The sequence below is a fragment of the Thamnophis sirtalis genome, unplaced genomic scaffold, assembly GCF_051295495.1.
Source record: "Thamnophis sirtalis isolate CommonGarterSnake01/CBP01778 unplaced genomic scaffold, rThaSir2_p1.2 scaffold_1, whole genome shotgun sequence".
Taxonomy (NCBI): Eukaryota; Metazoa; Chordata; class Lepidosauria; order Squamata; family Natricidae; genus Thamnophis; species Thamnophis sirtalis.
The window spans coordinates 77,753,489-77,770,482 of NW_028261381.1; the positions used below are offsets into that span (position 1 = coordinate 77,753,489).

General features: G+C 40.1%; 1 protein-coding gene across 1 annotated transcript in view; it reads left to right on the forward strand.

Annotated features, from left to right (window-relative positions):
- The first annotated feature begins 238 nt into the window (after positions 1-238).
- TSPAN32 (tetraspanin 32) overlaps positions 239-16,994 on the forward strand; it is a 33,353-nt gene continuing 16,597 nt past the window's right edge. The window contains exons 1-4 of the mRNA XM_087720093.1: positions 239-304; positions 3,560-3,677; positions 6,429-6,526; positions 15,154-15,228. Coding sequence (XP_087576219.1) covers positions 239-304; positions 3,560-3,677; positions 6,429-6,526; positions 15,154-15,228 — 357 coding nt within the window. The remainder of the gene's footprint in view (positions 305-3,559; positions 3,678-6,428; positions 6,527-15,153; positions 15,229-16,994) is intronic.

The following is a 16,994-nucleotide window of genomic DNA, read 5'->3' on the forward strand; positions in this document are numbered from 1 at the left end:
GTTTTTATGGTGAAATGGACGATATGCACACAATAATTGGGGCTGGATGTGCCACTGGCAACTTTTTTTCTAGGCTGTCAAAACAAAACAGTCACATGAAAGTGAACCAAAATGAAACACACGAAACCACAAATGCAGTTCGTCATTATGACTACATTTCCCAAGATGCAATGATGCAACTTTTTCTGGCAGTCTCTTTAGCAACTTCTCTAATAGTTAGTGATAAGAAATGGAAGGCATGGGAAAGAGATCCTGGGTCCGAGCTATGAAATGCCAGCTGCTGGTGACCAGCCTCTTCATTATGGTAATAAAATGGGAAACGTAGCACTTGCAGGTTGTACCACGTTGACTGCTGAAATTTTAATAAGGGGGGTAATTTCATTATGAACATTATTAATGGTACTGAATGTTTAAATAGTTTTAGGGAGTCTGAACTTAAACTGAAGGATTCTACAGTGCTGGAGGTCTTATCAGGACTGCACAGCACTACATTGTTTTAACCGGTGGCTTGTGGTTTCTCTTTGTCAGTTGAACTTGGAAATGTAGTCTTGAAAGTTAGAAAGATCTTAACATTGCAGTCTTCGTGCAGAGGCAGATAAGTACATTCTCCTTTGCCCAGAAAGCATTACATTATTATTATTATTTGTGAGAAACATGAATTTAAAGGCTTTTAAAAGTGGAAAGTGATGTAGCACCAGGTTTTTAAATGATTTTAAATCTTGGGAGATGCAGCTTTGGATGACTTTTACAATAACTTAAACAGGGGAAGCAAATGGTAGTTTCTGAAATTCCTCCCAAGCCCTTTTTCATCAACGGCCGAAGAAGGGATCTATTCTATGTAAAAAAAGTAGCCTGTGTTATTTGTGTATGAGCGTGTGCTCTTTATTCCTGATCTAGAGGTGTGCGTGTAAGTTGTGCATGTGACTTTGGGCACTCCACCTGTGTTGCACCTGTTATGTTTTTGTTTTTATTTTATTTTATTTGGTTTGTCAAGCATGTATGAAAAAACAAGTATGAATATGAATATAACTTATAAACATCTAAATATAAGCAAGTGTAAGTATATACATAAGAAATGAGTACAAATAAATGGGAACAGTAGGATAGGGACGATAGACATGCTGGTACGCTTATGCATACCCCCTTACCCCCCACTTAGGAATGGCGTGAGGTCAACAGTAGACAGTCTAAAGTTAAAGTTGTGGAGGTTTGAGGATGTAACAGCAGAGTTGGGTAGAGCATTCCAGGCATTGACCACTCTGTTGCTGAAGTCATATTTTCTGCAATCAAGTTTGGAGCGGTTTACTATGAGTTTGTATCTATTGTTTGCTCGTGTATTATTGCGGTTGAAGCTGAAGTAGTCGTTGACAGGTTCAGGATGTTGTAGCAGACAATTTTGTGTACTAAGCTTAGGTCGGAGCGTAGGGGGCATAGTTCTAGGTTCAAAATTTCAATTCTAGTGGCCTAAGGTGTATGAGTTCCCTCTTGATCATGTGACCAGGAGGGAGGGAGCCTTAGAATGGAGCAATTGACAACATTCTAAGCACTTCTTACCCCTCCCCCATAAGGATTCATTGAGAGTATTTCTTCAGCAATATTTGTCTCTGCAGTCCTGCTTGGATCAAGCTTATGAGTCCAAGCTAAGCTTCAGCCCTCGTCTGTAATGCATGTGACAGTCTTGATGAGATCCCCGGCTTGGAGCCCATTACACCTATGGGCATCTCCTCCAACCTCCTGCTCAGTTTGCTGATGCATCAGACCCTTTTAAGGAACCCTTAATGTTTTTTTTTGGGGGGGGGGGACATTGGATGCTAGCACATTGTGGATGAAGCTCAAAGGCATTCTTAGAAAATGGGAAAAAAAGGTGGCAAAGCCCAATGCTTTGTTTCCAAGGGTCTCTACATGCCGGAACTGAAAGGCTTTGTTAAGGGACTGTCCTTTGTCCTGGAAATTTCCCCCTTGAAATAATTAGTCTTAGTAACTTCTTTCTCTAAAAACTTCATCTCCTTGTGGTAATCTTGCTTTTCTATATATTCCTTCCCATACTGTGAAGTGCAAAAAAAAAAAAAGTTGGAAACTTCTGGATTCAGTCCTGGAAGTAGACTGGGAAATTCTTTACAGCCCCATTAACCACCAGCCCCTCAAATATTCCCCAAGGCAAGTTTCTTCCAGTCCACAATCCTGAATATCCTATGAAATAAAAGTAAGCACATGCTGTTTATTCCCTTCTCATCAGAATATTTCAGAAGCAACAGCAGTCCTGCAAGCCAAACTGAATTATCTATATTATTGTAATCAAAAAATAGCAGCAGACTCTAAGCACCTGGAACCAATTCACACTTTATCAGTTCAGCTCTGGTACCAATGTGTTACAGGTAGCCTCTGTTAACAATCATTTATTTAGTAACCATTCAAATTTGGGACGATGCTGAACAAGTGATATGACTAATCCTTGGAGTTTGTCTGTTGCAGTGTCCCTAAGTCATATGTACATGATCAAAGTACTTGGCATCCAGCCTGCAATTATGACATTGGAGCATCCTACAATCATGTGGGTGCCATTTACAACTTTTTTTGCTGGTCAAAAGTCAATGGGGGAGCCACAGGAGGTCACAAATGATGATCATGTAAGGTCCTGTTTAACAACCTGTCATGATTTGCTCAACCACTGCAATCAGGAGTAACAGAGTGCTAAGTAATGAGGCCGTGCATTATGATCATGTTGGTTAGCAATGGCAGATCTGAACCCAATTGCCATGGTTAATTGAAGACTAGCTGTAGTTTATTGAGCTGGGGCAAAGGACTGTTACCTTTCTGAATTGTGTGTTGATTCTCCTCCTCCCCCATCATGTTCTACTACTTTGTTAGGGACAGAGATAAACTCTGTTCATCCTTATTATCTTTTAAGTGGAGAGTGGGAGTAGGGGAATACTTGTGAATGACAGTGAATAACTTTTTTTGCCAAGTTCCATTGTGACAGACTAAGAAAGAGGCAAGTAGCCAAACTCATATTCTGAATTAGCTATAAGTAAGGAAGCTGTATGTTGCTTGAGAATTGATAAGCCAATGCCGAACTGGCACTTTTTATATTTCCTGGATTTGGCTTGGCTTGGCTTGGCTTGGCTTGGCTTGGCTTGGCTTGGCTTGGCTTGGCTTGGCTTGGCTTGGCTTGGCTTGGCTTGGCTTGGCTTGGCTTGGCTTGGTTTGTTGTGTTGTTTTGTTTTTGACTGGGATCAATAGGGGAAGATTTGCTAAAATTCTCTAGAATTCTATAGCTCAGAACTACATACTTACAAATGACCACTAGATGGCAGCAACGAACTTTCTGAATCTCTTTGGTGCTCTATAGTGGTTATCTGAATTTCTGTACCTTTGATATGCTGATCCCAACTTAATCTTACTTGCCTCTTCCCACCAGCCTATATAGTAATAAAACCCAAACAGTTCTATCCATGTTTTTAATGACTTAATTAAATATGTCATGATAAATATTGACTTGAGACTGGCTTTTTCTAGTCCTCATTCCAACTTTGTAAACATGCTTCTTTTCTCTTCTTAGCTACTTGGAGTATCAGTTGGCGTACTGGCAATTATCACCCACAGTGGGAAACATTTCATTGTTATAAATTCTGCCTCTTCAGAGACGAACTCCTATTACAGAAATTTCCATACTATTGGTAAGTATTGGGAAATTCAAGATTCAGTCTCTAATACTCGAGTACAAAATTAAAAGTAATTTATTTCACTGATGAGATAGGAATTTTGTTCTATTTGGCATTTGTTTATTTTAAAGCTTGATCATGATCTAAATTTCTATGATTTACATTCCTTATATGGAAAAAATAAAATATAATTTATTTCAACTTTTTATTAGGTTCTGTCTTCAATTGGTTGAATCCTATACTGATCAGCTAATAAATTTCTTGGTTAATGAACATATGATAAATTTAATTGGTGGAGTTAGTTAAGATGTTAACTTTGACTGGGGAGCCCACATTCCAAATACTCCCTCAACTTCAAAACACAATTTGTTCCTCTGGGCTCACTATACTCTCTCAATCCAAACTTTGTTTATAGATAAGTTATTGTAGGATATAAAATTAAGTTGATCTTCTCAACTTAAAGCAAGATATGAATTCAGTAAATACATGTGGTAAGAATTCTTAAAATACATGACAGTTCTAAGAAAAGATCATTTTCAAAATGGGATACTTGTATGTAACTGAATTTTAAAACGGAAGTTAAATAATTAAAAGATCAATAGGAAATTGTAATGATTTAGCCAGAGCATAGAACTATGATGGTGAACCTATGGCAAACATGCCAGAGGTGGCATGTAATGCCCTCTCTGTGGGCACACAAGCTGTGACCCCAGTTCAGCTCCACTGTGCATGCATGCATGCCTCCCAGCAGCCAGGTGCTCTTTGGGTCTCTGCCACGCATGCACAGGGGGTGGGCACATGCAGGGGGCACATGTACATGTGCAGGGGGCAGGGGGCAGGCAGGGGGCGTGCATGCATGGGAGGTGGGAGCATGCGGAGATTGCATTTTTGGGGGTTGGGCACCACTGGCAAAGTAGTGCAAGATCAGAAGACATTGAGAAACCTGGCCCACAGAATTGCCAAGAGTTAGGCAGGGCTGAATGAATCATCATCATCTGTCTACAGAATCATATGGAGTCAGGAAGGCCCTTTTCCCCATCCAGTCCAACCTCCTAATTATAGTAACAAGGACACTAAGAAGCAGAAAATAAAACAAAATAGAATGTAGACCTGAGAACTCAATCGCCCACCTGCAGAGAGAATGGAGAAAAGAGAGAATCCCCAAACCCCAAAATGAAGATCAGGTGTTCCATGTATCTTGGTGGATTTTTGGTTTTCAGGGTTCTCCTCTGTTAAAGAATGGATTGCATAACACCAGTTTTCCACAACTTCACTAGAAAAATCAATCTAATTTTTTTTAATTGGTAGCCTTTTTTCTCACATCCTGGAACTTTATTGTGAGAGCCACTGAATGTCCTAGCTTGGAAAGAAAAGCAAGATGTATCCATATAATACTATTTACTAGTAGAATTCAACTCAGTAGAAATTATCCTGGGAATTTATGTGTGAAACAAAGATACAAATGGTTGCAAATTAGCATTGGTAATTACAAAGATATTTAAACAAATATGAATTTGTTTAAATTGGTTGGCGGAACTTGGTTGATCTCAAAAACACAGATTTGCTTAGTCCTACTGTGTTTCCCCGAAAATACAACCTGTCCTGAAACTAAGACCTTGCCACATTTTTTGCGTGGGCAAAAATAGAAGCCCCCTGAAAATAAGCCCCCTTGACAACCCACCCTCCAGCCAGGCAGAGCACCGTTCACAGACCTAGCGGTATCCCGAAGGCACCAAGCCATGGGAGACGGGGGAAAGGCGCTCATGTTGCTTGCCGCCTTTGGGATACCACTAGGTTGGGGAGTGGCGTACTGCCTGGCCAGAGGGGGGAGTTGCTGGGCGGCTGCTCCCTTGCGAGCAGGCTCCTGAAGAGCCAGGCACAGCCTCAGGGGTGAAGCAGCCATGAGGTGACTCAAGAGCAGCCGCCCGGCAAACCTCCTCTCCAGCCGGGCCATTCACTGACCTAGGAGGTATCCCTAAGGTGCCAAGCCATGTGGCGCTCTGCCCGCTCCCCAGCTCCCTTGGTCACCTCATGGTTGCTTCACCCCTGAGGCTGTGCCCAGCTCTTCGGGAGCCCACTCGCAAGGGAGCAGCCGCCTGGCAACCCCATAACAATAAGCCCTCCCCTGGTAATAAGGCCCAAGCCATATTTTGTGGGTCAAAAGAAAATAACACTCTGTCTTATTTTTGGGGAAACACGGTAGAATGGGAGACACTGGTATCAGAAAGTTCTAGGTCTGTAGATTAGGCTAGAAAGTAAAAGAAAAAGGCAGTGGCAAATCTCCCGCATTTCTGCAACTTGAAGTAGGACCCAGATCAGAGATATAGCTGTTACAAAGACATACTATCATCATTCAGTGTCAAGGCTACCAAATGCCACTTAAAAACCCATGAACTCAGAAAGGAAGAAGGCAATAATTTCATTCCCAAGATTATGAAAATCATTTACATCCTTTCACTACCAACAGTCAATCACCCCTTGGATATGTCTTCATTCTTGGCTACCATAAAGATTCTAATCTGGCCAATCCATATCTATGAGTGTTTTACCAAGTCCAGCTAAGCTACGAAATGTCAGGAGATCAATGATCTGTTACCAAGTACCAGTCAGAGGATCCTAAAAACATTCTTGCCAAGAAAAAAAAAATCACGGGCATGTCCATATTATTTTACTTTACTTACTCTGATGCTGCCTGATAGTTATCAGAAGGGACCTTACTATACTGAGTATTGTATACCTTTTTCTGTATTACCTTCATTCCTATAGTTTCCTACATCGGGATGTGTCTGAGTATCATTCTGGCTATGGCTGCTCTGATGAGCATTGTTGCCACGATAAAAGAACTGGAAGGTGCTATGGCAGCTGTAAGTAGGCTCTGTTGTTGAATAATATAAACATCAATTAGATTTTTCTAAAAACTATTTTTGAAATATGCCTGTATTTAAGTGTGAATGACTTTCAAGCAAGATCCTAAGTGATTCCATCTTGGGATACTTTCTTGAAATTATTATAGATATCTCTATTTTAAATTTTTAGTATTTTTTAGAATTGTTGTATGTAAGCCGCCCGGAGTCCTTCGGGATTGGGCGGCATACAAATTTATTAAATCTTGAATCTTGAAATATCAAGATATGTTGGAAAGTGCCTGTGTGGGATATCTTGTACAATCTATACTACATAGAAAATAATATACTGTACATGAAAATATATGTTAAAACCAATGTCCAGACCTTCCGCGCAGCCCTCAAGATCTGGCTCTCCCAGCAGGCCTGGGGATAGGTTCCCAATTTACCCGCCCGAGTGTTGATTGCTGAACGAAAGTTGTGTTTTATTATTTTTCCTTTGTTCACATTTTGTTTTGTCTTTTGATACTGCACCCCCCTCCCTTGTGATTGTAAGCCGCCCTGAGTCCCCTCAGGGAAAAGGGCGGCCTATAAATCTTAATAAAATGCTAAAAAAAAATATATGCTAAAATGTCAACTGAAAGACATAACGAAATTAACACAAAAAGGATATTTTTCCCCTCAGTGCTCCAAATCTAAATTACTTCAAACAAAATCTTATCTAATTTTGTATGTTATTATAAATTTACATACTGTGTACTAAAAATGGCTTCCTATGTTTTGCTTACAATAATGTTTTCCAGTATGGGATAAACTTGAGATGATAAATTATATTTCTGAGACTTGCCTGAATGTAAAGATGGTTCTTCAATAGCAATAGCACTTAGACTTATATACTGCTTCATACTGCTGTGCAGCCCTCCCTAATCAGTTTACAGAGTCAGCTTAGTGCCACTCCAAACAATCTGGGTCCTCATTTTACCAACCTCGGAATTTCGGAAGGATGGAAGGCTGAGTCGACCTTGAGCCAGTCAGAATCTAACTCCTGGAGTGAGCAGTGAGTTAGCCTGTATACTGCATTCTAATCACTGCACCACCACAGCTCATTCATTCAAGTTAAATGAATAATCTCCTATTCTCTTTCAGAATTGGTTTTAGAATTTGCCTGGATTTTCTGAAGCAAATTCTTCAGTTTCTCTAATCGTATCCACAAATATGTTGTTGTTGTTGTTGTTGTTATTTTGCATTACACTCTAAACCAGTGGTTCCCAAAGTGGGTGCTACCGCCCCCTGGGGGGCGGTGGGATGACTTAGGGGGGCACTAAGAAGCAAGGGGGCGACGGGGGCGCTAAGAGGCAAGGGAAGTGGCAGAGGAGTGCTTGAGGTGGCCCCTACGCAGGGCACAATTTTGCCTGGGGCTCTGTTGGCCACTAGTCAGCTGAGCATTTCTGGCAGGGGTGAAATTCAGTCTAACGTCCCAAAGACTGGAAGGATTTTTTGCTTGCTCACTCGCTCAGGAGGCATACAAGCATGTCAGGCCAGGGGGGGGGAGGGGAACAGAGAAAGAAGAGAAAAGCCTTTTGCCTGTATTTCTCCTCTGATACGACTCTGTGTGCTGTGCACGGAGAAGAGATGTGGGACTGAACGGGGCTGTCCTTGGGCCTGCATTTCAGGGATTGGGAATTGGTGCTGCATTATGCAGCGAGTCCGATGTCACTGCACAAGAGCACTCACCTGCCTGCCTGCCTGTCGCGCTTTTATAAATGGCTTTATTTCTGACTCCCTTTCCGGGGGTGTGCTGCGAGCTGCCACCGCGAGGATTGCACCTGTGCAACGGAGCCACCTGCCCCCATCCCTCTTGCACCCACTCCACACGGACATGCCACTCTCACCTGCCTCTACCCCTTCCACCTTAGAAATGCAAGCTAGGTAAACATCAGCGGGGGGGGGAGAGAGAGGCTACCCTCCGTCTGCCGCCTCGCTCCATTCGTAGAGGTGGCCTTAAAAAGCAAAGAGCGGGAGGAAGGGCACTTGGGGTGGTTTCTCAAACTTCCTACGTAGGTGGCATCTCTCTGCCAAGAGCTGCAAAATAATCTCATTGAAGGCTGAAATATAGGGGAGATTGTGGAAAAGGGTTAAGCATTTCCAACATATACCGTTTTTAAAAAAGTAAATAAAAAGTGGTCTAATCACTGTCTAAAGTTGGATATTGTCACATACAGGAAAAAGCAAAGCAAAACAAAATTATGATAGAACAATGTCCCATATTAGAAGAAAATGCTGTCTAAATGTTCCCAGTATGCCAAACAAGATGTTTTATAACCAAATGGAGTCAAAACTGCAGTTTTTTTTAAATAAAGTGCCCTTCCTATCTTGATATTTATGCACAGTGAGACCTTTGTCACAGATAAATCTGGATAATAGCATCACTCTTATGTTGTGTGAGTATACATGAGCTGCAAGGTTTGTATTTTGCCATAGTATCATCTACAGCTCCATAAGTACTACTAGGGTTTTGACCAGCTGCTGGGCACCAATATATTGAGGAATGCCGAAAGACTGATCACGTGGAGCAGTTTAATGAGCATTTCTGAAATGGCAGATACCACAGAACAAAGTCTTCTTCCTTATCTACCCTCACCCCACCCTGTTATTTTGGAAAAAACAAAAGGCAGCAGTGTGTGTGTGAATGATCAGGCATGTACTGTATTACACAGAATTTACTGAACAGTGAAGTAGTTACTAAATTGTACTGAGTTTACTAAGATACTAGTTACTAAGGTTCTTGATAAATGACTATCAGACTTTGAAAACCTGGTATCACTGGATCATGTTCAAAATTTTTGTTGAATTAACATTAACTAAAAATGTTTTTAAATTAGATTTTGAATAAATTTGCAAATAATTGTTACAGTTTTGAATTTTACTGTTACTATCTTCCTTCCATCATGCAACCCACTCAGTCACATGACCCCCACCAGCCACACCCACCAAGCCACGCCCACAGAACCAGTAGTAAAAAAAATTGAATGCCACCACTGGGTGGGGGTGGGCACTGAGGATCAGTTTGTAGCATCAAGGGGGTGGTGGACTGAAAAGGTTTGGGAACCACTGCTCTAAACTAACCATGCCCTTTATAAGTATAGCATTATCACAAGCAATGTGTCTTAATAGTTGTGTTATCAGTGACATTAGATAACACAAGAAATGTTTGCTATACATTTTCACACAATGCTAACCTGATACCAGCTTTATATTCAGGATCAATTAGGCCATGCTACTGGCCCATGAATGGCCTTCTTGGACAGCGCATAAATTTGAATCGCTGCACTATTATTTTAGTTCCCTATGAATAATTCACACAAGCATGTGCCACAGGCCAGAGACGATTTAATACATCTCAAGAATTTTCAGTATCTCTGTGGTCCCAAACATCTCATTCCCTGTTGTTACTAGTCTTATTGTCTAGACTTGCCATGACATTGATATATGGTTCTGGGCCACAACAAATTACAAGGTGCAACAATCCTTTTGAGAAGATGATCTATGTTGAGGGAAGATTTCCCCTCCATGTACTGCATTGGATTTGGTCACAGACTCAGAGGTATATAATAATGAAGGAATTCATGCTGATGTTGATTATTTTTGTTTTATTTTTTAGTATGTGTGTGTTAGAGAGAGAGGGGTGAGGGTTGCTTGTCCAAGTCATAACCATGCCACATCTAGTTAGCTTTGGCACATTTTTTTCCATATGCCATCAGCACAACTAAGCAAATGTACCCCAAACACGATTACTTTATTCTGTCCAAGTTAAAATCTCTGATTTTGCAAGTTGATATATACGCTTGCCTGCATCCCACCAGCCGGAAAGTATATGCAGTGTACAGTACTGACACATTCACACTTAGGTTGCTAGAAGTTAACCTTTTCTTAAATCTAGAGGAAACACATTGGCAAACTTCCTCTAGCAATTCATGTTGGAATCCTTAAGGTTTGAGAGAACACTTCCGCCTAACAGCTTCATTCTAAAAAGCACCTATTATGAATATGTTTAGCATAACCAAAGAATGAATCATTCCCTTGCATTACTACAGTGTCAAAGAATCAGAATTCACGGTTATGACCTTGGATTTATGAAAGGCCTCTTGCGAGTAAGCAGCTAATTACTACTATTTTTAATTAAGACTATTAGTACTTCTGAACAATTCTTCACAAGTCTAACTCTGCTGGGAACTTATCTGGAGGTTATCGACAGGGCAAGATTATCTTGTATTTGGAAGGACAACAAAATAACAGCTGCTCTGTGAAAGCTGTCATTTGGGAAACAATTGAATCATATGGATTTGCAATTTGTTCAATTTTGTCCTTTAAATAACAATTTCTATTTTTTTAAAAAAATAGAAGAGACTTCTCCCATCTTTCGCTTCTAATCCTTCTGTGCCAGAGGTGGGTTGCTTCCGGTTCAGCCCGGTTTGGCTGAACCAGTAGGGGCATTCAGGCCTGGGTTGCAAAACCGGCTGCAACCCAGGTCTGCCACACCCCCAAACGAGTTCTCTTGCTGCCGCTGGGCTGCCACCATTTTGGTTTTAGTGACTGCGTGTGCGCAGTTCACTGTAAATTGTTCTGCGCATGCACGGAACATTTTGCATTGAACAATGCATGCAGGCAGTGTGCACGTCTAGCGCACACGTGTTGCAAACCAGTAGTAAAACTGGCAGCAACCTACCCCTGTTCTGTGCCTTCTCTATTATTGTCTGACTACTCGTAAGAACTGTAGAGCCTGATTTTCCAGTTCAGGGGAAACTGACTGAATTTCTATGAAACATTCAAGTAACAGCTAAACAATAATTTTTATGAAATGCTTTAATGTGGATTCTTACATTGAGCAGATGGTTCAGCTTGATGACTGAAATGGCCTTTTCCAATTCTATGATTCTTTACTTATACTAATATTTAATCCGTATTTTTCTGTAAGTCATCTTAGATATTGGACTGTATATATATAGTTGTTGTGTATCTGTTTTTGAAAAATGGCTACCCACATAATTCAAAAGGAAACATCAAAGCCCATGTAATAAAGACTGAGTTGCAAATAAATGTAGATGTTAGTAATGTCACTTTTTATATGTCAGCTTTATACAGGAATCAGTGGACTAATTTATTTCAAGGAAGTGAATGGAAGAATATTACATATATTTCAGTTATTATGAAAAAGTAAAGAAGAACATACTGGCCAGGGGTGGGTTTCTCGCCCCATTCCAACCGGTTCGCTTGGAACGGGACCGGCGGCATCCTCGTGCACGCGTGCGGCACGCGTGCTGCACGTGCGTGGCGCACGCATGCGTACTAGCATCTGTGCGATGCTCCAGCTGCTCCTGGAGGATTGCGCAGGCGCTGTATGCGTCCTGCGCATGCGTGGAAGCACAGAACTCGTCAAAACCAGGTAAGGAGCATGGGCGGGCGGCTGGGCCCTTCACCATTCCCGGAAGTTACTTACTTCCGGGTTCGCCGACCAACCGGTTTGCAGGGACCGCCGCGAATCGGTTGAAACCCACCCCTGATACTGGCCTAATGAGCTGCAGTATAGGTAGAACCAAACTGTGCTTGGACTTATTTTTTCCTGTCAAGGGATTAATTAGTGGATTTTGTAACCAGCCTAAGGACCAGTAATTATAACAAGTAAAAGCTTCTTGCAAAAGAAAAGGTAAACATCTCGATTTAGCTGACTTAGTATGCATGCTGAAAGTGTTTGCTTTAAGTTGCAAAAAAAAATTAATCACCTGCAAAAGATCCATATACTGAATGATTATTTTATATGGTTCAGGTGAGATTAATATGCATGTACAGTACCTAGAATTGATAGCTTTCCTAGCAGCATCAACAATTTTATGTCACTAGAGTAGTGATCAGCAGCAATGATAATAATAATTACATGATAATATTTGGTTTGGAAACCCATTTCTGAGTTTTGAAGCTGACTCAGTTTGGCTCAGTCCAATTGAAAGTGAGTGGTACAAAACTGAGTGGGTGGCTGTATAAATTTGTTTAATAAATATAGCAATCAACTCTTTTGTGCAGTGATACAATGAATCCAAACAAAACAGAATTAAAACTGGCAGAGGTCAGGGAACACAGGTCATGAACTCTAATGAGTTAAACATGCAGTTAAAGATGGTTTGAGGCCATGTCAGGCAGACTGTGTATATATTTAAAATTAATAAATCATGTCCAGGACTGATGGATTAATGTATTTACTTCTTACTAACTTTATGTCAATGTACTTCCAAAAGACTCATGGCAGTGTCTGTGTGTGTGTTTATGTGTGTGTTCCAGCATAACTCTGGAATGCCTCGAGCAATTTCAACCAAACTTGATACATAGATAACTTACTCTCTGGAAAGACATCATGGGTGTGTGCTTTGTTAAAATATAGCCTGCTGTGCCTTAAAATGGCTTCTACTGTACAATGGAGTTGCCATGGTAACAGCTTCATAGTACTCCACATGGGGGCTCCCTCTGGTAAGGGAGAATACAATACAATACAATACAATGCAATACAATACAATACAATACAATACAATACAATACAATACAATACAATAGCAGAGTTGGAAGGGACCTTGGAGGTCTTCTAGTCCAACCCCTGCCTAGGCAGGAAACCCAGGAAGCATGCTGTGTCACATTCAGTTGAAAGAGAAGGATGAACTCCAGAAAGCTTGGAGGATCAAACCTCTGGTCCCAGTGATCAACCCAGATTAGATCCTGCATAACTAATCAAACCCAATAGATTTACACATCGGTAATAAAATTAATATAAATAGGCATCCAATGACAGCAGCTGTATGTGTTTCTGAGTAGCCCTAATATCAAAGTCTTCTTGAAGTTGAGGAGAAAAGGTGTTTTCTGGATTTTTGATAAGAGATTGTCCAAAGGATATCGGGGGGGGGGGGGCATTATTCACATAGCCCCAAATCTCCTAAAGGGATACCTGCAATATGTTCACCCAAGGCTGTAATGAGTATTTATTCAGAAAAATTCAAAATCAGATTTCCAGGTCACCATCTGATTTTATATTTTAAATAAGAAAACTACAAATCACAAACGGTTTCCATTTTCGTTTTTTGTGATGCTTATGTTGCTTTAACAAAGATATTGCTGAAAAAGGGATTTTGAAATGTATTCTGGCAATGTAATGCACGTAATTTTGTTGAATAGGAGATTGCTTCATCTCTGTGATCTCACAATTCATGACTCCAGCTGGTTATCATGGAAATTTAAATCAGACTTTTTTTTTTTAAAGGCATTTCCTTTTTTGCATGCATGGACTTGATTGTATAAACAAAATCTGGTCTGAACAAGCTGGCCAAGTTCTGAAAAGGAGTTTTAAGAGCTTGGCAGTCTGCAGGATTTTGCTCTGTTGGGTTTCCTACATAGAGATAATATTTATTCAATAAACTGCCCTGCTTTTCCTTCAATCGATCCCACCATTTTGTTCATTTTTATTTTGCAATCTATTATACCAACCAAGTATATCATAAGAAACTAAAGTGATTGCTTTCTTTTATTCAGAAAACCATGACCTAACCCATTGAAATGGAGTCCTGTACAAAAACACTGAACGAAAAAATGAAGATTGTTTTGAAGAAGAAATATATAGGAAAACACCTAGGAAGAACATTGTTGGAAATGATTTCTGGGACCAAAAGCTATAACTGCTGCACTTCATTTAACTGAAAGCATTAGCTGATTAAAACTTGAACTCAGTGTCACTTTTACTGCCACTTTTGTCATTTTTGTTCAAATACATGAACCTCTAAGGAAAAAAAGTATTTAAAAAGTGATATATGTCCTTCTAATCATAGGTTGCTCACAATCCTTTTATGTTATCAGATTTTTGTTTGCTTTAATGTATAAAAATGGAGAGAGAAAAAACCTGAAACCCTGTGCAAAGTTTTGACTTTTAGACTGACACCAAGGAAGATCCAGATTCAAGTTCTTCTCCAGCCATGGAGGTTTTCTGGGTGACTGAGCTAGTCACTCTCTTTCGGCCCAATCTACCAAAAGAACAAGGGAAACCTCAAGCCAAAACAATACTTGCTTCCAATAGACATCCACTCACTCAGAGGCAGGGAGAAAAATCCATTTGCTCTCAGAGGAAAACTTACATCTCCGTGTCTTTCAATTTAAATCAATTAAGTACTCTAGGTTTGAAATTAATTGAGGGAAATAGAATAAATACTGTATTTTATTTAGGGACACAGTGGCTTAGTGGCTAAAACACTAAGCTTGTCGATCAGAAAGGTCGGCAGTTCGACAGTTCAAATCCCTAGTGCCACATAGCAGAGTAAAAATGCAAGTAGAAAAATAGGGACCACTTTGGTCATGCCAGCCACATAACCATGGAGACATCTTCGGACAGCCCTGGCTCTTTGGCTTTCAAATGGAGATGAGCACCGCCCTCTAGAGTTGGGAACAACTAGCACATATGTGCGAGGGGTACCTTTAACTTTACCTTAGATTTTTGTTCTGTTATGGATGTGAAGAACAACCTTTCTATTTCTTAAAGTTTGTATGTTAAAATAATTAAGGTACTGGAAGTAGCAATGGCAGCACTTACTAAAGATATTTTGATCTCTTTTTTATTGTAGTGTTTCTTCTGTTTTACTGTGATTTTCTGTGCTTCGGGAATGGCCACGTATTGGACTGTCACCAACAGTATTGTGGTAAGTGAACAAAGTGAAAAGATAAATAGTTAAATATTGCACTGCACATCAACTGCCAAAATTGTTCTGCACTTTCAGATAGACTAATTACAACAATCTCATTCATGTAAACTTAGAGCCATAAAATGTTTCAAACCTCTCAAGTGTCTTCAAGCCCTTTTTGTTTGTTTCCAAAGTCTACAAACTCGATAATTCTCAAATAAACACGCTTCTGAGATCTGTTGCATGGTATTATCCCATAGGAATATTTCACTGGAGCATATAGGATAATTGTAAGGCTGATTTTTGGAATTGTGCATGGCTTCAGTAGGATTGTGATGTGGAAAGGCAGAACATAGATCATAGGAATGAAGAGAAAGGGCAATTATACAGCAATTCTGCTCAAATTTTATTATGCTGCTCCTGATTTGGCTAGTTGAGGGAGTGCTGGTCACCTCAGGAAAGGTTCTCTGAATTGTGAGGCCAAGAGCGATAAGAAGAGTAAGGATAAGAAGAGCGATGAGGGAGTGCTGGTCACCTCAGGAAAGGTTCTCTGAATTGTGAGGCCAAGAGCGATAAGAATACTCTCAGGATAGCTAAAAAATGTTTCTAAGTTTTGGGAGTGAAAAATCATACTTCTGTTTCTACAGGGAGAGTATTCTAGAATTGGAAAGATTTGGAGCAAAGCTGGAAAGGACAGAAACTACAAGTAGTCCTTGACTTATGACCACGATTGGGCCCCAAATTTTTATTGCTAAGCAAGACATTTTTAAAGCAAGTTTTGCCCCATTTTACAACTTGTCTTGCCACAGTTGTTAAGTGAATCACTGGAGTTGTTGAATGAATTACATGGTTGTTAAGTGAAGCTGGCTTCCTTGTTGACTTTGCTTGTCAGAAGGTTGCAAAGGGGGATCCTGACCTTGCAACCATCATAAATATGAGTCAGTTGCCAATTGTCTGAATGTTGATCATGTGACCATAAAGATGCTGCAATTGTTCTAAGTGTACAAAAAATGGTCTTAAGTCACTTTTTGCAACCCTGTTGTAACGTCAAATGGTCATTAAATGAACTGTTGTAAATCGAGGATTGCTTGTATATTACTCCTGATAATGTACACATCTGTGATGTTTGTGAGAATGGTTCAAGCCCATATATATATTTATCTAGGCTTTATCTAAGCTTATTGCTGTCATTTCTTTGTACAAAATATCACCTGTGAAAAAGACAATTGCATGAGTCTTCTCTTCACCTCTCCTTCTTCCTAAGCATATTCATACATAAATACCTGTCTTGTGTGAATTGGGTTACTGAGTTCAGTGGGATGAAGTACGTACAGTTTACTTCTATTACAAAAATTATGTTTGGAACTGCAATTCTAACTTGAGAAAGTATCTCATTGACAAGAAACAGCATTGGAAACATGCAGAAGCTATTGATCACGCCTTGGTAGAATTTGTTATGGCATATCATAAACTGGGAGTATGGGCGTCTTTAAATGCATGTGATTTCTGTTTAAACACAGTTGCTTCCAAGTTGGTAATATATTGTTTACCAACAAATGCATAGAGTTATGCAATCCTTGACACTCAGTTTTATATTCCCAGCAATATATTAAAATATTATTTCAAAATATAATCCCAAGAATTCTTCCATTAATCTGGACTTGCTTGCACTATTAGGTTGTTAAACTCCATGAGAAAAAGAGCTACATTTATTTGACATGTAATAAGAAGGAAGTTGGAATGTGTTCAGATGATTGTTCCACCTCCTGGATTCTCAAAATCTT